Below are 25,001 nucleotides of genomic sequence, written 5' to 3'. Positions count from 1 at the left end.
CCCACTTCACCCTTGCCGCTTTATTCGCCCTCTCTTTCCCAATATCCTCTCTTTTTCGCTTGTCTTTTGTGTGCTTGTCGCTATGGCTAGTCCTCCTATTATCGTTAATACTCCCTATCATGAAGTTCCCAATTTTAAATAAAGGGAGGGAGAAAAATTAAGAGATGCTTGGCATAGAATTTTCAATGCTCAAAATAGATCTACTAGGAAGCAATCTACTTCCGTTCGTCTTCGCAATTTTTATGTAGTCATTACTCCTTGGAATAGATATATTCTTGATACCATTACCGGAGGAAATTTCTTGGGTAGCCATACTTTTGATGCTTATAATGCCATCTTAGATTTGTTTGGTCCACCCCCTCTTTTGATTAATGGGACTGTTTTAACTTTGGAACATGTGATGCAAAGGCTTGAAATTATTGAAAATAAAGTTGCCACTGTTGAGTTAATTGAAAATTTGGATAAAAAGATCCACACTCAGATTACCCAATATGGATCTAGGGTTGGAGTTACCTTGAAATTTTTTAAAGAAAAAGAACCTATAGTTAATGAAATAATAGATTTAGATTCTACAAGAATTGGTAAACTGGAGGACATTATCACCAACTTAGGGTCTGCTTTTTCATCTGTGAAAAATACCCCAACTCCCCCTACCAAAATTGCCAAGGTCATGCATGTTCCTAAAAATAAGGGTGAGTCTTCTAGTAAAGGAAGTGCCGATCTCAAATCAATAAGTGTTCATCCCAATTTTCTCACTATCATTAAGAAACCTTTTGCTACAAACGAACTTCTTGATTTCTTGCCTAGGAGTTTAATCATTGCTAAAAATAATAAAACTCCTAAGGATTATAAGTGCTCTATTGAAGAGTTGAGTGCCAAAGATGGCACTACTTAGATCTATCCTCGCTTTTATGCCTAGCTTGGGGCATTAAATAATAGCGCTGGTTGGGAGGCAACCCAATTTTTTTTTTTTTGCTTATGTTTAGTAATAAATATTTCATCTAGTTTCTGTTTAGATGTGTTTTCATGTTTTAATTAGTGTTTGTGCCAAGTAGAACCTATAGGATAACCTATGGTGATAGTTAATTTGATTTTGCTGAAAAACAGAAACTTTTGCGCGCATGAGAATAATTTTAGTAATTCACAGAAACGTGCTTTTGCGTTGATTCTTTTTGATATACATAAATAGACAAATTTCCCAGGACTTCCTATTTCTGTAGGATGTTTAGAGTTCCATAAGTATTCGAGAGTTACAGATTGCGGCAGACTATTTCGTTTTTGACAGATTCTGTTTTTCGTGTGTTGATTGCTTATTTTGATGCATCTATGGCTAGTATCCGTGGGTATGAACCATAGAGAAGTTGGAATACAGTAGGTTTAACACCAATATAAATAAAGAATGAGTTCATTACAGTACCTTATGTGATGGTTTTTCTTTCTTGCACTAACGGAGCTTATGAGATTTCCTGTTGAGTTTTGTGTTGTGAAGTTTTCAAGTTTTGGGTAAAGATTTGATGGACTATGGAATAAGGAGTGGCAAGATCCTAAGCTTGGGTATGCCCATGGTACCCCAAGAAATTCAAGGATAACCAAAATCCTAAGCTTGGGGATGCCCCGGAAGGCATCCCCTCTTTCGTCTTCGTCTATCGGTAACTTTACTTGGAGCTATATTTTTATTCGCCACACGATATGTGTTTTGCTTGGAGCGTCTTGTATGATATTAGTCTTTGCTTTTTAGATCACCACAATCATCCTTGCTGTACACACCTTTTTGGAGAAGCCCACTTGATTAGAATTTATTAGAATACGCTATGTGCTTCACTTATATCTTTTGAGCTAGATATTTTTGCTCTAGTGCTTCACTTATATCTTTTAGAGCACGGCGGTGACTTAATTTTGTACAAATTGTTGATCTCTCATGCTTCACTTATATTATTTTGAGAGTCTCTTAGAACAGCATGGTATTTGCTATGGTTATAAAATTGGTCCTAGAATGATGGGCATCCAAGTTGGGTATAATAAAAACTATCATAGAAAGTGAATTTGATGCTATGATCAATTCGATGCTTGATAATTGTTTTGAGATATAGAGGTGGTGATATTAGAGTCATGCTAGTTGGGTGATTGTGAATTTAAATAATACTTGTGTTGAAGTTTGTGATTCCCGTAGCATGCACGTATGGTGAACCGCTTTGTGATGAAGTTGGAGCACAATTTTATTTATTGATTGTCTTCCTTATGAGTGGCGGTAGGGGACGAGCGATGGTATTTTCCTACCAATCTATCCCCCTAGGAGCATGCGCGTAGTACTTTGTTTTCAAAGGCTTGTAGATTTTTGCAATAAGTATATGAGTTCTTTATGACTAATGTTGAGTCCATAGAATATACGCACTCTCACCCTTCCACCATTGCTAGCCTCTCTTGTGCCGCGCAACTTTCGCCGGTACCATACACCCACCATATACCTTCCTCAAAACAGCCACCGTACCTACCTATTATGGCATTTCCATAGCCATTCTGAGATATATTGCCATGCAACTTTCCACCTTTCCGTTTATTCTGACACGCATCATCATTGTCATATTGCTCTTTGCATGATCATGTAGTTGACATCGTATTTGTGGAAAAGACACCTTCATAATTTTTCATACACGTCACTCTTGATTCATTGCATATCCCGGTAGACCGCCGGAGGCATTCATATAGAGTCATATCTTGTTCTAAGTATGGAGTTGTAATCTTGCGTTGTAAGTAAATAAAAGTGTGATGATCTTCATTATTAGAGCATTGTCCCAGTGAGGAAAGGATGATGGAGACTATGATTCCCCCACAAGTCGGGATGAGACTTCAGATTTTATATAAAAAAAAGAGGCCAAAGAGCCCACCAAAAAAAAGAAAGGCCAAATAAAAAATGAGAGAAAAATACAGAAGGGACAATGCTACTATCCTTTTTACCACACATGTGCTTCAAAGTAGCACCATGATCTTCATAATAGAGAGTCTCCTATATTGTTACTTTCATATACTAGTGGGAATTTTTCATTATAGAACTTGGCTTGTATATTCCAATGATGGGCTTCCTTAAAATGCCCTAGGTCCTCATGAGCAAGCAAGTTGGATGCACACCCACTTAGTTTCTTTTGTTGAGCTTTCATACATTTATAGCTCTAGTGCATCTGTTGCATGGCAATCCCTACTCACTCACATTGATATCTGATACGTCTCCAACGTATCTATAATTTATGAAGCATTCATGCTATTTTATTATCTGTTTTGAATGATTACGAGCTTTATTATACACTTTTATATTACTTTTGGGACTAACCTATTAACCGGAGGCCCAGCCCATATTGCTCTTTTATTGTCTGTTTCAGTATTTCGAAGAAAAGGAATATCAAACGGAGTCCAAACGGAATGAAACCTTCGACAACGTGATTTTTGGGAAGAATATCACCCAGGAGACTTGGAGTTCACGTCAGAAGAGCCTCGAGGAGGCCATGAGATAGGAGGGTGCCCCCCCCCCTACTGGGCGTGCCTCTGTCTAGTGGACCCCTAGAGCACCCTCCGACCGACTTCTTTCGCCTATATAAGCCTACGTACCCTAAAACCATCGAATATCAAGATAGATCGGGAGTTCCGCCGCCGCAAGCCTCTATAGCCACCAAAAACCTCTCGGGAGCCCATTCCGGCACCCTGCCAGAGGGGGAACCCATCACCGGTGGCCATCTTCATCATCCCAGCGCTCTCCATGACGAGGAGGGAGTAGTTCACCCTCGAGGCTGAGGGTATGTACCAGTAGCTATATGTTTGATCTCTCTCTCTCTCTCTCTCTCTCGTGTTCTCTCTATGGCACGATCTTGATGTATCGCGAGCTTTGCTATTATAGTTGGATCTTATGATGTTTCTCCCCCTCTACTCTCTTGTAATGAATTGAGTTTCCCCTTTGAAGTTATCTTGTCGGATTGAGTCTTTATTTGAGAACACTTGATGTATGTCTTGTCGTGTTTATCTTTGGTGACAATGGGATATCACGTGCCACTTGATGTATGTTTTGGTGACCAACTTGCGAGTTCCGCCCATGAACCTATGCATAGGGGTTGGCACACGTTTTCTTGACTCTCCGGTAGAAACTTTGGGGCACTCTTTGAAGTGCTTTGTGTTGGTTGGATGAATCTGAGATTGTGTGATGCATGTCGTATAATCATGCCCACGGATACTTGAGGTGACAATGGAGTATCTAGGTGACATTAGGGTTTTTGGTTGATTTGTGTCTTAAGGTGTTATTCTAGTATGAACTCTTGAATAGATCGTTCCGAAAGAATAACTTTGAGGTGGTTTCGTACTCTACCATAATCTCTACGTTTGTTCTCCGCTATTAGTGGCTTTGGAGTGACTCTTTGTTGCATGTTGAGGGATTGTTATATGATCTATCTATGTTATTATTGTTGAGAGAACTTGCACTAGTGAAAGTATGAACCCTAGGCCTTGTTTCCTACCATTGTAATACTGTTTACGCTCACTTTTACCATTAGTTACCTTGCTGTTTTTATAATTTCAGATTACAAATACCTTTATCTACTATCTATTTTTCACTTGTATCACCATCTCTTCGCCGAACTAGTGCACCTATACAATTTACCATTGTATTGGTTGTGTTGGGGACACAAGAGACTCTTTGTTATTTGGTTGCAGGGTTGTGTGAGAGAGACCATCTTCATCCTACGCCTCCCACGGATTGATAAACCTTAGGTCATCCACTTGAGGGAAATTTGCTACTGTCCTACAAACATGTGCACTTGCAGGCCCAACAACGTCTACAAGAAGAAGGTTGTGTAGTAGACATCAATATCTATTAATGGGCATCTCCATATCCTGTTGATACGCCTAGTTGATGTGAGACTATCTTCCTCCTTTTTGTCTTCTCCACAACCACCATTCTATTCCACATATAGTGCTATGTCCATGGCTCACGCTCATGTATTGCGTGAAAGTTGAAAAGGTTTGAAATTACTAAAGTATGAAACAATTTCTTGGCTTGTCATCAGGGTTGTGCATGATTAAATACTTTGTGTGATGAAGATAGAGCAACAGCCAAACTATATGATTTTGTAGGGATAACTTCTTTAGCCATGTTATTTTGAGAAGACATGATTGCTTTTATTAGTATGCTTGAAGTATTACTATTTCTTATGTCAATATGAACTTTTATTTTGAATCATTTGGATCTGAACATTCATGCCACAATAAAGAAAATTACATTGATAGTTATGCTAGGTAGCATTCCACATCAAAAATTCTGTTTTTATCATTTACCTACTCGAGGACGAGCAGGAATTAAGCTTGGGGATGCTTGATACGTCTCCAACGTATCTATAATTTTTGATTGTTACATGCTATTATATTACCCGTTTTGTTTGTTTATGGGCTTTACTTTACACTTTTATATCATTTTTGGGACTAACCTACTAACCGGAGGCCCAGCCCGAATTGCTGTTTTTTGTCTATTTCAGTGTTTTGAAGGAGAGGAATATCAAACGGAGTCCAAACGGAATGAAACCTTCGGGGGTGATCTTTTTGGAACAAACGTGATCTAGGGGACTTGGAGTGGACGTCAAGCAACAACCGAGGCGGCCACGAGGGTGCCCGGCATGCCCCCCACCCTCGTCGGCCCCTCGAGCGTCCACCGACCTACTTCTTCCTCCTATATATACCCATGTACCCTGAAAACATCCAGGAGCACCACGAAAAACTATTTCCACCACCGCAACCTTCTGTATCCGCGAGATCCCATCTTGGAGCCTTCGTCGGCACTCCGCCGGAGGGGGAATCGACCATGGAGGGCCTCTACATCATCTCCAAGGCCTCTCCTATGAGTTGTGATTAGTTTACCACAGACCTTCGGGTCCATCGTTATTAGCTAGATGGCTTCTTCTGTCTCTTTGAATCTCAATACAAAGTTCTCCTCGATCTTCTTGGAGATCTATCCGATGTAACTCTTTTTGCGGTGTGTTTGTTGAGATCCGATGAATTGTGGGTTTATGATAAAGTTTATCTATGGGAAATATTTGAATCTCCTCTGAATTCTTTTATGTGTGATTAAGTTATCTTTGCAAGTCTCTTCGAATTATCAGTTTGGTTTGGCCTACTAGATTGATCTTTCTTGCAAGGGGAGAAGTGCTTAGCTTTGGGTTCAATCTTGCGGTGTCCTTTCCCAGTGACAGCAGGGGCAGCAAGGCACGTATTATATTGTTGCCATCGAGGATAAAAAGATGGGGTTTATATCATATTGCATGAGTTTATCCCTCTACATCATGCCATCTTTCTTAATGCGTTACTCTATTCTTCATGAACTTAATACTCTAGATGCAGGCAGGAGCCGGTCGATGTGTGGAGTAATAGTAGTAGATGTAGGCAGGAGTCGGTCTACTTGTCACGGACGTGATGCATGTATACATGATCATGCCTAGATAATCTCATAACTATGTGCTTTTCTATCAATTGCTCGACAGTAATTTGTTCACCCACCGTAATACTTATGCTATCTTGAGAGAAGCCACTAGTGAAACCTATGGCCCCCGGGTCTATCTTTTATCATATAAGTTTACCATCTACTTTTATTTGCATCTTTACCTTTCCAATCTATATCATAAAAATACCAAAAATATTTATCTTGTCATATTATCTCTATCAGATCTCACTTTCACAAGTGGCCGTGAAGGGATTGACAACCCCTTTATTGCGTTGGTTGCGAGGTTCTTATTTGTTTGTGTAGGTGCGTGGGACTTTTGAGGAGCCTCCTACTGGATTGATACCTTGGTTCTCAAAAACTGAGGGAAATACTTACGCTACTTTGTTGCATCACCCTTTCCTCTTCAAGGAAAACCAATGCAAGCTCAAGACGTAGCAAGGTTGTGTGGAGAAGACAAAAAAAGAAAGTCTCATATTGACGAGGCTAATCAACGGGCTATGGAGATGCCCATCAATCGATGTCAACATGAGGAGTAGAGATTGCCATGCAACGGATGCACTAGAGCTATAAATGTATGAAAGCTCAACAAAAGAAACTAAGTGGGTGTGCATCCAACTTGCTTGCTCACGAAGACCTAGGGCATTTTGAGGAAGCCCATCGTAGGAATATACAAGCCAAGTTCTATAATGAAAAATTCCCACTAGTATATGAAAGTGACAACATAAGAGACTCTCTATATGAAGAACATTGTGCTACTTTGAAGCACAAGTGTGGAAAAGGATAGTAACATTGCCCCCTTTTTTATTTTCTTTTTCTTTCTTTTTTTGGGACCTTTTTGGCCTTTTTTTCTTTGGCCTTTCCTTTTTTTCTTTTTGGCCTTTTTTTATTTGGGGACAATGCTCTAATAATGATGATCATCACACTTCCATTTATTTACAACTCATGAGTTACAACTCAAAACTAGAACAAGATATGACTCTATATGAATGCCTCCGGCGGTGTACCGGGATGGGCAATGAATCAAGAGTGACATCTATGAAAATTTATGCATGGTGGCTTTGCCACAAATACGATGTCGACTACATGAACATGCAAGGCAACATGACAATGATGATGCGTGTCATGATAAACGTAACGGTGGAAAGTTGCATGGCAATATATCTCCGAATGGCTATGGAAATGCCATAATAGGTAGGTATGGTGGTTGTTTTGAGGAAGATATAAGGAGGTTTATGTGTGATAGAGCGTATCGTATCACGGGGTTTGGATGCACTGGCGAAGTTTGCACCAACTCTCAAGGTGCGAAAGGGCAATGCACGGTACCGAAGAGGCTAGCAATGATGGAAAGGTAAAAGTGTGTATAATCCATGGACTCACATTAGTCATAAAGAACTCATATACTTATTGCAAAAGTTTTATTAGCCCTCGAAGCAAAGTAATACTACGCATGCTCCTAGGGGGAGGTTGGTAGGAGTTAACCATCGCGCGCCCCCGACCTCCACACAAGGGAAGGCAATCAAAAGAGCACCCCATGCAATAAATTTGTTACACAACTTTTACCATACGTGCATACTACGGGACTTGCCAACTTCAACACAAGTATTCTTTAAATTCACAATTACCCAACTAGCATGACTCTAATATCACCACCTCTATATCTCAAAACAATTATCAAGCATCAAATTGATCATAGCATCCAATTCACTTCCTATGATAGTTTTTATTATACCCAACTTGGATGCCCATCATTCTAGGACCAATTTTATAACCATAGAAAATACCATATTGTTCTAAAATACTCTCAACATAATATAAGTGAAGCATGAGATATCAACAATTTCTACAAAATCAAGCCACCGCCGTGCTCTAAAAAGTATAAGTGAAGCACTAGAGCAAAAACTATCTAGCTCAAAAGATAAAAATGAAGCACATAGAGTATTCTAATAAATTCCAAATCATGTGGGTTTCTCCCAAAGGTGTGTACAGAAAGGATGATTGTGGTAAACTAAAAAGCAAAGACTCATATCATACAAGACACTCCAAGCAAAACACATATCATGTGGTGAATAAAAATATAGCTCCAAGTAAAGTTACCGATAAACGAAGATGAAATAGGGGATGCCTTCCGGGGCATCCCCAAGCTTAGGCTTTTGGTTGTCCTTGGATATCTTGGGGTGCCATGGGCATCCCCAAGCTTAGTATCTTGCCACTCCTTATTCCATAGTCCATCAAATCTTTACCCAAAACTTGAAAACTTCACAACACAAAACTCAACAGGAAATCTCATAAGCTCTGTTAGTGCAAGAAAGAAAAACCACCACATAAGGTACTGTAATGAACTCATTATTTATTTATATTGGTGTTAAACCTACTGTATTCCAACTTCTCTATGGTTCATATCCCCCGATACTAGCCATAGATGCATCAAAATAAGCAAACAACACACAAAAAACAGAATCTGTCAAAAACAAAACAGTCTGTAGCAATCTGTAACTTTTGAATACTTATGGAACTCTAAAACTCCTACCAAAATAGGAAGTCCTGGGAAATTTGTCTATTTATCTACATCAAAAAGAATCAACGCAAAAGCACGTCTCTGTGATTTACTAAAATTATTTTCGTGCGTGCAAAAGTTTCTGTTTTTCAGCAGAATCAAATTAACTATCACCGTAGGTTATCCTATAAGTTCTACTTGGCACAAACACTAATTAAAACATAAAACCACATCTGAACAGAAGGTAGATGAAATATTTATTACTAAACAGAAGAAAAAAGTAAGAAAAAATAAAATTGGGTTGCCTCCCAACAAGCGCTATCGTTTAACGCCCCTAGCTAGGCATAAAAGCGAGAATAGATCTAAGTGATGCCATCTTTAGTTTTCAGTTTTCTAGCGGAGTCATGCTCGAATCCGGGAGGTTCTTTAAGTTTCCCTTCATACTCAGAAATTTTTAGATCTAAGGAATCCAACCGCTTATTGCAAAGAGTAATCAACATATTCATGCGGTGAAGATTTCCGCTAACACTTTTAAGAGGTTCAAGAGACTTTTGTAAGATTTTTGTTACTTCGCAAATCTTTTCAAAAACTTGTGTCTCTTCTTGGGTAGGATGTGGCCCTCCCTTTTGAGGTAGTGTTCCCACTATTCCCTCTATAATTTCATGTGCAATATTGGGATCAATTTCAATAAAATTTCCTTTGGCAATGCAATCCAAGAGTTGTCTATGGGACATATTTAGCCCAACATAAAAATTGCGAAGTAAAATTCTAAATTCACCTCTAGGGTGCAATCACGATAAGATTCCATCATCCTATACCAAGCATCTTTTAAGTTTTCTCCTTGCCTTTGCTTGAAGTGAAGAACTTCAAACTCGGGAGACATAGGAGCGTATAAGGGACTAGCCATGACGACAAGATAAACGATCTAACACACGAGGACACAAGAGGCAAGCGAAAAAGAGGCGAACGGAAAAGAGAGGGCGAATAAAACGGCAAGGGTGAAGTAGGGGAGAGGAAAACAAGAGGCAAATGGCAAATAATGTAATGCGAGGGAGATGAGTTTATGATGGGTACTTGGTATGTCTTGACTTGAGCGAAGACCTCCCCGACAACGGCGCCAGAAATCCTTCTTCGTACCTCTTGAGCATGCGTTGGTTTTTCCTTGAAGAGGAAAGGGTGATGCAGCAAAGTAGCGTAAGTATTTCCCTCAGTTTTTGAGAACCAAGGTATCAATCCAGTAGGAGGCTCCTAAAAAGTCCCACGCACCTACACAAACAAACAAGAACCTCGTAACCAACGCGATAAAGGGGTTGTCAATCCCTTCACGGTAACTTGCAAAAGTGAGATCTCATAGAGATAATAAAATAAGATAAATATTTTTGGTATTTCTATGATATAGATTGGAAAATAAAAGATGCAAATAAAAGTAGATGGGAAACTTATATGATAAATGATAGACCCGGGGGGCATAGGTTTCACTAGTGGCTTCTCTCAAGATAGCATAAGTGTTACGGTGGGTGAACAAATTACTGTCGAGCAATTGACAGAAAAGTGCATAGTTACGAGATTATCTAGGCATGATCATGTATATAGGCATCACGTCCGTGACAAGTAGACCGACTCCTGCCTGCATCTACTACTATTACTCCACACATCGACCGACTCCTGCCTGCATATAGAGTATTAAGTTCATAAGAACAGAGTAACACATTAAGAAAGATGACATGATATAGAGGGATAAACTCAAGAAATATGATATAAACCCCATCTTTTTATCCTCGATGGCAACAATACAATACATGCCTTGCTGCCCCTGCTGTCACTGGGAAAGGACAACGCAAGATTGAACCCAAAGCTAAGCACTTCTCCTATTGCAAGAAAGATCAATCTAGTAGGCCAAACCAAACTGATAATTCGAAGAGACTTGCAAATATAACCAACCACACATAAAAGAATTCAGAGAAAGATTCAATTATTTCTCATAGATAAACTTGATCATAAACCCACAATTCACCGGATCTCGACAAACACACCGCAAAAAGAGTTACATCGAATAGATCTCCAAGAAGATCGAGGTGAACTTTGTATTGAGATTCAAAGAGAGAGAAGAAGCCATCTAGCTAATAACTATGGACCCGAAGGTTTGTGGTAAACTACTCACAACTCATCAGAGAGGCCTTGGAGATGATGTAGAGGCCCTCTGTGGTTGATTTCCCCTCCTACAGAGCACCGACAAAGGCTCCAAGATGGGAACTCACGGTTACAGAAGGTTGCGGTGGTGGAAATAGTTTTTCGTGGTGCTCCCGGATGTTTTCGGGGTACGTGGATATATATAGGAGGAAGAAGTATGTCGATTGACGCTCGAGGGGCCCACGAGGGTGGGGGCGCGCCCACCCCCTTAGGGCGCATCGGGCACACTCGTGGCCGCCTCGTTCACTGCTTGACGTCCACTCCAAGTCTCCTGGATTGCGTTTGTTCCAAAAAGATCGCTCCCGAAGGTTTCATTCCGTTTGGACTTCATTTGATATTACTTTTCTTCGAAACACTGAAATAGGCAAAAAAAAATAGCAATTCGGGCTGGGCCCCTGGTTAGTAGGTTAGTCCCAAAAATGATATAAAAGTGTAAAGTTAAGCCCATAAACATCCAAAACGGGTAATATAATAGCATGGAACAATCAAAAATTATAGATATGTTGGAGACGTATCATACTACAATCAAGATTCAACAAAAATAGACCACTCATCAAGGGCGCATGACCATAAAAGATATTACTCATACAAACAGAACAACCATTATTCTCTGATTTAAATGAATAACCATTTCACATCAAACAAGATCCAAATATAATGTTCATGCTCAACGCTGGCACCAAATAACAATTATTCAGGTCTAAAACTAATCCCGGCGGTAGATGTAGAGGTAGCGTGCCGACGGCGATCACATTGAATTTGGAACCATTTCCCACGCGCATCATCACCTCGTCCTTAGCCAATATTCGTTTAATCCGTAGTCCTTGTTTCGAGTTGCAAATATGAGCAACAGAACCATTATCAAATACCCAGGCGCTACTATGAGCATTGGTAAGGTACACATCAATAACGTGTATATCAAATATACCTTTCACTTTGCCATCCTTCTTATCCGCCAAATACTTGGGGCAGTTTCGCTTCCAGTGACCAGTCCCTCTGGAGTAGAAGCACTCAATTTCAGGCTTAGGGCCAGACTTGGGCTTCTTTCCTTGAGCAGCAACTTGCTTGTCGTTCTTCTTGAAGTTCCCCTTCTTTCCTTTGCCCTTTTTCTTGAAACTAGTGGTCTTGTTAACCATCAACACTTGATGCTCCTTCTTGATTTCTACCTCCGCAGCCTTCAGCATTGCGAAGAGCTCGGGAATTATCTTTTCCATCCCTTGCATATTATAGTTCATCACGAAGCCTTTATAGCTTGGTGGCAGTGATTGAAGAACTCTGTCAATGACACCATCATCAAAAAGATTAACTCTCAACTGAGTCAAGTGGTTATGATACCCAGACATTTTGAGTATATGTTCACTGACAGAACTATTCTCCTCCATCTTGCAGTTATAGAACTTGTTGGAGACTTCATATCTCTCAACTCGGGCATTTGCTTGAAATATAACTTCAACTCCTGGAACTCATATGCTCCATGACATTCAAAACATCTTTGAAGTCCTGATTCTAAGTCGTAAAGCATGGCACACTAAACTGCCGAGTAGTCATCAGCTTTGCTCTACCAGACGTTCATAACGTCCGCAGTTGTTCCTGCAGCGGGCTTTGCTCCTAGCGGTGCTTCCAGGACGTAATTCTTCTGTGCAGCAATGAGGATGATCCTCAAGTTACGGACCCAGTCCGTGTAGTTGCTACCATCATCTTTCGACTTAGCTTTCTCTAGGAACGCATTAAAATTCAAAGGAACGGTAGCACGAGCCATTGATACACAACAACATAGACATGTAAAAAACTATCACATACTAAGTTCATGATAAATTAGAGTTCAATTAATCATATTACTTAAGAAATCCCACTTAGATAGACATCCCTCTAGTCATCTAAATGATCACGTGATCCATAGTAACTGAACCATGTCCGATGATAACGTGAGATGGAGTAGTTTCTAATGGTGAACATCACTATGTTGATCATATCTACTATATGATTCACGTTCGACCTTTCGGTCTCAGTGTTCCGAGGCCATATCTACATATTCTGGGCTCGTCTAGTTTAACCTGAGTATTCTGCACGTGCAAAACTGGCTTGCACCCATTGTATGTGAACATAGAGCTTATTACACCCGATCATCACATGGTGTCTCGGCACGACAAACTGTAGCAATGGTGCATACTCAGGAGAACACTTATACCTTGAAATTTAATGAGGGATCATCTTATAATGCTACCGCCATACTAAGTAAAATAAGATGCATAAAAGATAAACATCACATGCAATCAAAATATGTGACATGATATGACCATCATCATCTTGTGCCGTTAATCTCCATCTCCAAAGCACCGTCATGATCTCCATTGTCACCAGCTTGAAACCTTGATCTCCATCATAGCATCGTCGTCATCTCGCCAACTATTGCTTCTAGGACTATCGCTACCGCTTAGTGATAAAGTAAAGAAATTACATGGCGGTTGCATTTCATACAATAAAAGCGACAACCATAAGGCTCCTGCCAGTTGCCGATAACTTTTACAAAACATGATCATCTCATACAACAATTTATATCTCATCATGTCTTGACCATATCACATCACAACATGCCCTGTAAAAACAAGTTAGACGTCCTCTACTTTGTTCTTGCAAGTTTTACGTGGCTGCTACGGGCTTCTAGCAACAACCGTTCTTACCTACGCATCAATACCACAACGATTTTGCGTCAAGTGTGTTGTTTTAAACTTCAACAAGGACCGGTCGTAGTCAAACTCGATTCAACTAAAGTTGGAGAAACAGACACCCGCCAGCCACATGTGTGTGAAGCACGTCGGTAGAACCATTCTCATGAATGCGGTCATGTAATATCGGTCTGGGCCGCTTCATCCAACAATACCACCGAATCAAAGTAAGACGTTGGTGGTAAGCAGTATGACTATTATCGCCCACAACTCTTTGTGTTCTACTCGTGCATATAACATCTACGCATATACCTGGCTCGGATGCCACTGCTGGGGAACGCAATATTTCAAAAAAAATCCTATGATCACGCAAGATCTATCTAGGAGATTCATAGCAACGAGACAGGAGAGTGTGTCCACGTACCCTCGTAGACCGAAAGCAAAAGCGTTTAGTAACACGGTTGATATAGTCGAACGTCTTCACGATCCAACCGATCCAAGTACCGAACATACGACACCTCCGTGTTCATCACACGTTCAGCATGATGACGTCCCTTGAGCTCTTGATCCCGTAGAGAGTCGAGGGAGAGTTTCGTCAGCACGATGGCGTGGCGACGGTGTTGGTGATGTGATCCGCGCAGGGCTTCACCTAAGCACTACGAGAATATGACCGGGGTGGTGAACTGTGGAGGGGGGCACCGCACACGACTAAGAAACAACTGTTGTGCCTTTGGGGTGCCCCCTGCCCACGTATATAAAGGAGGGGGGAGGAGGAGGCCGGCCAAGCGGGAGGCGCGCCAAGGGGGGGAGTCCTACTAGGACTCCAAACCTAGTAGGATTCGCCTCCCCTTTCCCTCCAACAAAGAGGGGGAAAGGGGAAAGGAGGGAGAGGGAGAAGGAAAGAGGGGTGCCGCGCCCCCTCCCCTTGTCCAATTCGGATTGGGGCAAGGGGGGCACGCCCCACCTCCTGTGGCGTGCCTCCTCTCCTCTACTATGGCCCATTAGGCCCAATAACTTTCCCATGGGTTCCGGTAACCTCCCGGTACTCCGAAAAATCCCTGATCTTCTTCGGAACCATTCTGGTGTCCGTATACAACCTTCCAATATATCAATATTTAGCTCTTGGCCATTTCTAGACTCCTCGTCATGTCTGTGATCTTATTCGAGACTCCGAACAAACTTCGGTCACCAAAACACATAACTCATAATACAAATCGTCATCGAAAGTTAAGCATGTGGACCCTACGGGTTTGAGAACTATGCAGACATGACCGAGACACATCTCCGGTCAATAACCAATAGTGGAACCTGGATGCTCATATTGGCTCCTATATATTATATGAAGACCTTTATCGGTCAAACCACATAACAACATACGTCATTCCCTTTGTCATCGGTATGTTACTTACCCGAGATTCGATCGTCGGTATCATCATACCTAGTTCAATCTCATTACTGGTAAGTCTCTTTTCTCGTTCCGTAATGCATCATCCTACAACTAACACGTAGTCACATTGCTTGCAAGGCTTATAGTGATGTGCATTACCGAGAGGGCCCAGAGATACCTCTTCGATACTCGGAGTGACAAATCCTAATCTTGATCTATGCCAACTCAACGAACACCATCGGAGACACCTGTAGAGCATCTTTATAATCACCCAATTACGTTGTGACGTTTGATAGCGCACAAAGTGTTCCTCTGGTATTTGGGAGTTGCATAATCTCATAGTCAGAGGAATATGTATAAGTCATGAAGAAAGCAATAGCAATAAAACTAAACGATCATAATGCTAAGCTAACAGATGGGTCTTGTCCATCACATCATTCTCTAATGATGTGAACCCATTGATCAAATGACAACACATGTCTATGGTCAGAAAACACAACCATCTTTGGTTAACGAGCTAGTCAAGTAGAGGCATACTAGGGACACTTTGTTTGTCTATGTAATCATACATGTATTAAGTTTCCGGCTAATACAATTCTAGCATGAATAATAAACATTTATCATGATATAAGAAAATATAAATAACAACTTTATTATTGCCTCTAGGGCATATTTCCTTCAGTAGTTATGGTCATAATTGTGTTATTTACATACATGGCAGAATTCTTATACAAAGCATGGCATTTTTAATTAAAATACCATGACAAATTTTAATATACATATGCCATGGAAATTTTGGTCAATTTTTTTGTTATTTTCATTCGTGGAAAATTTCTTATACAAAGAATGACAATTTTAATTATAATACCATGTATTTTTTTAATATACATCGGTCATGGTAATTTTGGTCATAATTTGTTTTTTTACTATTCATTTTGGTTTTTACATGATATTTTTTTGGCCTGGCGTTTCCGAACATACTTTTTTGCCATGGCAATTCTAGAAAATTGTCTTGTGAGCATTATCAGATATGTTGGAATATTCTTGCCCTTCTTTTTTGGAATAATATAAAACTTGCCATTTTAAAAAGAACATCATGGCAAATTGTTAAATAGTTTGTTCTAGTCAAATGGAAAAAAAATGTTTTCATTGGACAATTTTCATATATATTTTAACTTTTTTGCCACTTTAGGTTCAAACATAATGGCAACTTTCATACTATTTGTTTAGTTTTTCTTTTCATGTTTGTAAGATATGACGTATTTTAGTTGCTCATGCATGGCACTTAACTAAATTCCATGCATGTGACTGACATAAGGCAAACTTATGTTCAAACATCCCCCTTCCACCCCACTATCATGGCAAACTTACACCGGTTATGCTTTTCTTGGTTTTGATCGGCATCATGGCAATTTTTCTACAAGTTTTGTATCTCTACATTTCCATGCAAACTTTACTATGCACATTTTTTTGTTATTGTAATAGACGTCAACACTTTCTTTCTAATATAAATGTCCATTCTTTTGTACACTACATGGTAATACATACTGCATATGTCATGTACTAAAGTTTCTATTTTTTATATGTATTTTTTGACACTTTTTATTTTATTTTTTGTGCAAAGGTAATTGTGTTGTGCCGGGAGGCCTAGTTAAAGGGCCCGCCTTGCGTACTATTCACACTGGGGGTTTACCGTATTGGATGAAATCATTTGTTGGGCGATCGGTTGTAACGAACTTTCATTTGCTCCATCCCACCCCGAAATCTGACGTCCGCCTCACATTGGGGAAGATATACTTGACATGACTAATGCTGAACCACTAGAATATTTATGTTTCCGTTGCAACACACAGATATTCTGCAGGTACATTTTACATGTGACTTTCGACCTTCCACGTGGAGTCATTGAAAGGATGTACACGGACCGTACTAATCCTACAAGGTTAATATGATCCAGTTATCAAATTTGACCAAAATTATATCTTGTTTCAAATTTCAAGAAAAAACACATGCATATATTATAATATAAACAATAAAATTCAAGCATGTCCATTGATAATTTGCAAAATACCCGAGAATCGCAACATAAGTTCTTTACAGCAAGTTAATTAATGGCTTAAATTATAGGTCATGTCCCCCCACGAGAAGTAGCGTAGCATAAACTTGATGGAAATCAATCAATGCCGTGTCCATTAAAAACTGAATGCACTCTCCATATTTAGTAAATAACAAACTGGAATTTGTATTTTTGTGTGGAATTGGTACGTTTTCCATTTTTATCACCATGTATTTACACTTGTTAATATGCAATCTTAATCCTTTCCACATGTGCATGTGATACCAATGCTAAACGTTTATGAGTTGCCCTTGTACCGTCCGTTACTCGCCCCAAAACGTGTATGAGGATAAGCTTATATTGCAAGTAAAACGTGTTTGCGTCATGTTTTCCTATATATATTTTGCACTGTTTCACTCTCAACCACCAAATGCCCAATCTCCACGAGATAAATGCTTCGTTGTTGTTGTAAATAGAAATCCCTGACGAGTGTCCCTGCGATTTTCCAGGCTCTCCTTCACTGTTTGTCGTCCGGAAAATAGGCGCACGCAAATCCAATCTGCAAGCCGATGAACAGAACGAATAGGCCAGGAATTCTCTTCTTTCTCTTGTCGTTTGAATCCAAGGTGGTTGCTGTTCTTCCTCGCGCGATCGATATACCAGAAAAATGTTGGTTTGTTTAGATCTTCTCCTTTTTGCAGTACCGTCCAAACCTCAACGTTTTCCGTCACGATTCCTGACCACATTCTCTCAATTCCGTAATCCAACAAGAACGTTGGACCAAAAAATTTGCGTGGAGGGATATTCTAAAGGGAGATTCTTGGAGCCAAGAACATGAGCAGGTCTCCGGTCCCGGATGGCGGCGGCGGCGGCGGCAATCGCTTGCCGCCAGTGAAACCGTCGGTGTCGCTGTCACCCTCGTCGCCGACGGGCCCTCCGGAGAGCGACATCTGCCACATGCCGGACTCCCCTGCGCGCAGCCTCGGCCACCGCCGCGCGCACTCCGAGATCATCGGCCTCCCCGACGACCTCGACCTCGGCGTCCCAGGCTGCGGCGGCGGCGACGGGCCGTCGCTGTCGGACGAGAACGAGGAGGAGCTCTTCTCCATGTTCCTCGACGCCGAGAAGCTCAACGCGCAGCTGCGCGAGGCGTCGGAGACGGAGTCGTCGTGCGCCTCGGCTGGCGCCGGTGCGGGGCCGAGGCCGCGGCATCACCACAGCCATTCCATGGACGCGTCGAGCTCTTTCGACGTGGAGCAGCTGCTTGGGACGCCGGCGGTGGAGGGGATGTCGACGGTGGAGGCCAAGAAGGCAATGTCCAACGCAAAGCTCGCAGAACTGTCGCTTGTCGACCCTAAGAAGGCAAAAAGGTTTGGTCTCTTCTCTTCTCTTCTTGCGAAATTCCATCCGTAAGATTATCCACTGTTCATCACAATTTGATAAGTACTTACATTTTTTTTTCATCCCAGGCTATTTCTTATCGAATACTTACAGCTGTTATATGGATGAAGAAAGAATGAAAGGGGTCTGAAATGTTGTCAAAAGAAACAAAATACATAGAACATTAGAAGATTTATCGTGAAGGAGATTAAAGTTTATAAATTAAAACTGATTGAACGTGACCTAGAGTTAACATTTATCATGAACACGAAACGTGTGTGATGTGACCCTACTAACGAGCACTGACAATTACAATTTATTCCTCAATTTTTTTGTCCAATGTGTTGTTTTTTGGGGAATGGCTAGGAGTCAATCGACTGAAATTTTGATTTGGGTCAGTCAATTTGGCCTGGATCAGTTTGAAGCGTTAGATGGAAAATGAACGGCCCGGATTATGTCTTCTTCCTCCGTGTGTTTTCCAGATTGCATCTTCCTCCTCCCACCGACTGCAGCCACCGGCCGGGCCGCCTGCTGCCGCCGCCCGCGACCGCCCTCCCTTCAACCTCCCCCCACCGCCGGTCTTGTCACCGCCCCGGGCCATCCCTCTAGCCCCGCCTGAGTACTTTTTTTTTCTCTGGCGAAGCCCCACCACCGCCCGGACCCTGAACCTTAAGATAGATAACGGGATGATGACGGCGAGCCCCTTCCTTCTCTCCGATGAGGCCCTTCCTTCTCCTTTCTTCATTCAAAATCGACTGACCCGAATTCAAAATTCAGCTGACTGACATGTAGCTAAACTGGTGTTTCTAAGGTCAAAATCTCTCGGATGAAAATGCTTCTTAGCCATAAGTATAAGCTAAACACACGATGTGATCCGAAGAACATGCAAACCTTTACCTAGAAAATGGCAACTAACCCTAGTTAGTCCTTCTGTTCGAAAAGTTCATAATTATCTATGTTTACTTAGTCTCCATAATTCATGTGATAGGATTTGGGCTAATAGACAATCGGCGGCCAGATCGAAAGAAAGGAAGATGCGGTATATTTCTGAACTTGAACGGAAGGTGCAAACCCTGCATGCAGAAGCAACAACATTGTCAACACAGCTGGCACTCCTACATGTAAGAACTGCCCCTCTTCAACTTCTGTTATTCCTCTTCTCCCAATATTATGTTTAAAAATGTGGAAGAAAATCTTGACCTATCTGTTTTGATCGGCACCTGTAATGCTGGTTTACACGGCAAGAAATAGAACTAACTAGAAAATCTAACAGAAGAATACTACTCTCTCCGTTCACTTTTATAAGTCGTTTCAGACAAGTGAAATCGAGCTGTTTTACACACTGTCTGAAGCATCGGATCATGCGTATCCTCTCCCATAGATTTCATGTAGTTTTCACTATCATGGTGAAAATTGTCCAAGCATGTCATAGCTACCTTCAACAGGTAGACAATGCCATCATCCCCATGTTTGTGTCAGGTAGCTTTATCCACCTTGTTAGCTGCTAGGTAGTGGTCTGCATCTCAGTTCCCACTGTTATGGCTAACAACAGAGAGAAGAAATAATTTGCTTGATATGACTGAGGGTGTGTTAATTATGGGTCGATAGCTAACCTTGTTCCCTTTGCCACGTTGGTAAATGACACAGAGAGACACTGCTGGGCTCTCTACCGAGAACAGCGAACTGAAGATGCGCCTGCAGAACGTGGAGCAACAAATCCACTTACAAGATGGTAAAGTCAGTAATTCCAGTTACTCGTTGTCTTTCACCTTCTTCGTTCTGCCATGAATGTAAGACAATCTTGCATGTTCACCATGCGGGAGAAGGTGATTAAAAGGTGCTGTGAACTTCTTGATCAGCTTGAGGGGCGCTCTAGCACGTACAAGAAGGAAAGATAATTTGTCATGACCATTTTGTGGTTTTTCGTCGAAAACTTACCATCTGCTGCTGTTGTCGCAGCTCTGAATGATGCACTGAAATCTGAGCTGCAAAGGCTGAAGATGGCGACGAGCCAGATGGGCAATGCTGTCGGGGGAATGATGAACTTGATCGGCCCACCCCCGCCGCACTCGTTCGGAGGAGGAAACCAGCCAATGTTCCACATTCAGGGCCAGGCTGCAATGCAGCCACTGCAGCAGATGCAGCAGATTCACCCTCAGCACCAGCAGCCGTTGTTGCATCCGCTGCAACTGCAAGCACAGCAGCTGCTGTTGCAGCAGCAGGCTTCTGCTGCACCACCACCCAACCCGAAGATGAAACGGGCCATCTCCGCTCCCAACCAGTGGATTGGTGGGTGGTCCGAGAGCAGTGGCAACTGATCGAGCTCCTGTCTGGATTACAGGAATTTCACAGGGATACTGTGAAACGAAAATCCCTACCGGGCAAAATCCATGGTATCTGTCAGAGCCGAGCCGATTCAGGGGGTTGTTGGGGTATCACCCAAGTGTAGATGGATCATCAGCAAGTATATAGCCTATATATACAGGGTTCGAGGCTACTCAAGTTACAGTCAGTTGTCTAGTCTTCCTTCTGAAGAAAAGTTTTGTTCTTGTGGGTTCTACAGGTGCGGATGTTTGTTGAAGGAAAATGTTACCAACTCATGCAGATTCTTCGGATTTGAAAATTTCTGGGGTCTACAGGTGCGGATGTCTGTTGAAGGAAAATGTTACCAACTCATGCAGATTCTTCGGGTTTGTTGATAAGCTGTCAATCTGATTAAGAAGCTGGTTTACAAAGGAAGATGCTGCTCCATTTCTTAATCTCATGCGCTGGCCTTTGTATGTACAGATTGTTTTATTTGTTTTGGTCTGGGGCCTTTTCATCGTGGATTCATGGTCACTTTTGGTGACTGGCAAGTTTTAATGTCCTCTCTGCGTTCTTCAAATACAAAATGATGCGTATTTAGCAGCATATTCATCGAAGAAACAAAGACAATCTGACAAGTGTGATTTATACTAGTGTTTTTTAAAAGACTCACCAATTTAGTACGTTAGTAGTTGGCTTAATTGCACAAACCACATGTTTTGGGACTACGGTTTCACGTAACCACATGTCTTGCAAGAAAAAGGGAATCGCAGATCCCTCAAAAAGGAAAAGCACAGAACCGTGTATTTATTGAAAGACTAGAATATGGATTAAGAAACCACTCTATTGAGTGCTCCATGTTCCTTTTTGGGCGAGCAAATCTGACACTTAACTGAAACACACACCAAATCTCCACGTAAAACACTGGGCAAGTGAATAGAAGGATTAGCACATATCTTTATATCACTAAGGCTACATTATTCCATTCACAACCAAGGTTGCTATGCACTTAATACAAATAATCACACTTTCGTATAATTTGCTGCCGAAAACAATGTCACTCTACATATATGGTAATTCATAAACAGAAAATCATTCTCTTCAGCTGCCTCATGTAAAGTTGCAAGATGATGCTTTTACTCATCGTCATCAAGACCAGGTACGAACAATAGGTTGACGTCAAATACGACGGGGCTGCTCGGAGCCACTCTTGGCCTCCCGGGAGCTGATGTAAGGCCCTTAGGGAATGCTAACTGCTCAGATCAAGAAGATGGGAAATCATCACTATCCTGTCCAGATATCCCAGACTGAAGAAACACAGCGCATGGTCATTGGAGGAAAAGGTAAAGTTTTCTTGCACAACAGCTAGTTTTGTTTTGTTTCGTTCTTGGCATTGCTTTGCTAAACTCGACAAGGCAAGACTACTTACTTGACCAGGTATGTACAATCGACGTAATCCTCCAACTTTCATCGACAAGATTCCTTCATCAAGTCCCTTTATCACCTGATATTGCCAAACATATGAATGAGAAGATAGAACACCATGCCAAATCTGATACTTTGAAGCTATGAACTGCATATATGTAAGTATATGACAAATTTAGATTTCCTAGGGTAGACAACGAGGCAAAACTGCTTGTTAGTCCACAATTGCAGATGATAAAGATGAGCATGAAATTAATTTAGTTGTGCTACAATTAAAACAAAGGGTTATATCCTTTGAAGATGAATGCGAGACCATTTGGCATGAATGGTGAGCTATATCAAAAACAATGAAGATGAATGCGGAGCGCTGTCAATAAACAATGAAGATCAATTCACAGCTGTACGGGTTAATTTTAGTCGTCACTTCCAGAGGGGCATGCAAATCGCTTGATGTAGAGGCCGGGCTAAACAAAGAGGGGCATGCAATGCATCAGAGCCTGCAGTAAATACCTGTCCAGCGCCAACACGGAATATGTAGGGCTGGCCTTTCTCCAGCGAGCTGCACAACAACATCAGGACATGGTAAGAGTGTTACTGACCAATTATGTGCACGCTGAATGCACGGTCAGTCTGTCACCCATCAAATGCGCTCAGCTCAGTGATCTCTCACCTGTCGAATATCTGTCCGTTTGGCACCATGGCGATGCAGTTTGCAGCAACCTACACACACGGTGGTTAGTAACTAGTAAGTGATCAAGAAGCTTACGTGTTTGCAGACAATCGTCGAAGCGAAAGAGAGAGCAAAAAGAAAGAGGTAAGGGTGAGCACCTGGAAGCCAATGGGCGGACTCGGCCCTTGCCCGACTTTGATGTCCTTGTACTGCAAACCGGACTCCGTAGTCACCATAGGCAGCTGAAAAGGCAGGAAAAAAAATTGTGGCCTGATTCCATGGATTTTGCAGGAAATACTGCATGAATCAAGCAAACGAAATGCTGCATTCCAACGAAGTGGGGCATGGCGAACGTACATTTTCGAGCTCTGCCTCGCAGGCGGCGTCGCAGAGCTTGGGCTTCTCCTCCGGCGGCAGCCCGCCGGCGACGGCGTCGAGCGCGGCCTGCAGGCAAAACGCGGAGGAGGACACCCCGAGAGCCACCGCCCCGACCACGCCCCTCCGGGTGACCACGCCGCCGTTGTCGTCAGCTCCTCCGCGTTGAGCCGCGCTTACGCCAGCGGCAGCCCTGCAGCAGCATGGCGCCCTGCTGTTGCCACCTCTGATGAACGCCCTGCCGCCGCCGCCGCCGCTGGGAAGACAGGCCCTCGAGCTCGCGCCACGCGGCCCTGACGGGAGGAGAACCGGCGAGGCCGAGGAAGAGGCCGCAGCAGCCATTGGATTAGGGAGGGGGAGGGGGAGGAGGAGGAAGACGGCGGGGAAGAGGACCACGGACGAGTCCACGAGAGAGAGTGGATAGAGCAAATTAAATCCGCGGTGCGCCGGTGTCCGTCCAGCCTCCACCACTCGCTTCGCGCGTGAGTACGTGACGCACGGCGCACGGCGACGGCAATCAACGGCCGTTGTGTGCAGCTTTGTGTTAAATCAACGCCGCTAGATTTTTTTTTGTTCTTGTACGGGACGCTTATTATTATTATTTCTGCACATGCACACCCTACCCCTATGAACACCTCCGAAAGACTGAAATGGCATATCATTTTGAGATTTTACAAAGTCACCTTAGGCACCTCGCAGTCTACTGTTTTCCAGTGCTTTACACCTATAAGAAAATACATACTCCCTTCTCCGAAAATACTTGTCCTAGAAATGGACAAATGGAATGTATCTATAACTCAAATAAGTCTAGATACAACCATCACAAGTATTTCCGGACGGAGGTAGTACCTCCATCCGTCGTTTTCTTTCTCGGTTGATAATCACATATTGGTTGTAAAATACAACTGTAGAATAAATACGGGTGTAAAAAGAAACACCGATTCCAAGCGGGTCCTTGTGTTGTCCACCCCCTATTTACTAGCTCACCTTTAGCGCTACGACAAACCCAACCTCAGTTCTTGCCACGATCGACCCCGGTGACTCAGATCTGCGGAAGCGGCGGCAGCGAAGGTGGCGACTTCAATCTCCGGCGGCAAGATGCTTCTCCCCTTCGTCTCCGACCCTGTCTCATCCTCCTTGTCTGCGCCATGGGTGGGTGGGCGGCTCCAATGGGTCTAAGCAACGTACAACCCCCCCCCCTAGGTCGTTAGGTATGGTGCAGGGTCTGTTTCTCTATTTCTCATCGCACCATCGATGTCACCATTAGGTTATGGACGAACAAATGAAGCTGGTTATTCAGGCATCATCACTCATAGCTGTGATTCAGGTCTGGGTCCGGTTGGTCCACAAAAGAGGTGTACCTCGGAGTGATACGTCTATCATCTGTTATGGTCCAATATTAATTCGAGATAGGGAGGTGCTGGTGAATTTGAACTACATTTACAACTGCAACAACGTAGAGGCTCTGCATGTTGTAGGTCATAATAAGAGTTTTAGGGTTATTCACAAATCACAACACACCCCAGAGATAAAATTGAGACCATTTCTAGATATTTCAAGCAAGTCTTGCATGCTATTGGGGAGA

At 42.3% G+C, this 25,001-nt stretch overlaps 2 protein-coding genes across 2 annotated transcripts; one reads left to right on the top strand and one right to left on the bottom strand.

Moving 5' to 3' along the window:
• Nucleotides 1–17,706: 17,706 nt before the first annotated feature.
• On the top strand, nt 17,707–21,559 carry LOC123159972 (transcription factor RF2a). The gene is made up of 4 exons (XM_044577780.1): nt 17,707–18,632; nt 19,631–19,763; nt 20,290–20,374; nt 20,602–21,559. The coding sequence occupies exons 1-4, from the start codon at nt 18,097–18,099 to the stop codon at nt 20,958–20,960; spliced, it is 1,113 nt and encodes a 370-aa protein (XP_044433715.1). The 5' UTR covers nt 17,707–18,096; the 3' UTR covers nt 20,961–21,559.
• A 320-nt stretch (nt 21,560–21,879) lies between these two features.
• On the bottom strand, nt 21,880–23,902 carry LOC123159973 (peptidyl-prolyl cis-trans isomerase FKBP16-3, chloroplastic). Its single transcript, XM_044577781.1, has 6 exons — nt 23,399–23,902; nt 23,200–23,283; nt 23,042–23,091; nt 22,882–22,930; nt 22,376–22,450; nt 21,880–22,199 (listed from the first exon to the last, which is right to left on the bottom strand). Exons 1-6 carry the CDS (start codon nt 23,756–23,758, stop codon nt 22,083–22,085), a joined length of 735 nt encoding a protein of 244 aa, XP_044433716.1. The 5' UTR covers nt 23,759–23,902; the 3' UTR covers nt 21,880–22,082.
• Between the last annotated feature and the right edge of the window lie 1,099 nt (nt 23,903–25,001).

This window comes from Triticum aestivum, chromosome 7B (genome assembly GCF_018294505.1).
Source record: "Triticum aestivum cultivar Chinese Spring chromosome 7B, IWGSC CS RefSeq v2.1, whole genome shotgun sequence".
Lineage (NCBI taxonomy): Eukaryota > Viridiplantae > Streptophyta > Magnoliopsida > Poales > Poaceae > Triticum > Triticum aestivum.
This window is presented reverse-complemented; position numbering and strand designations above follow the sequence as displayed.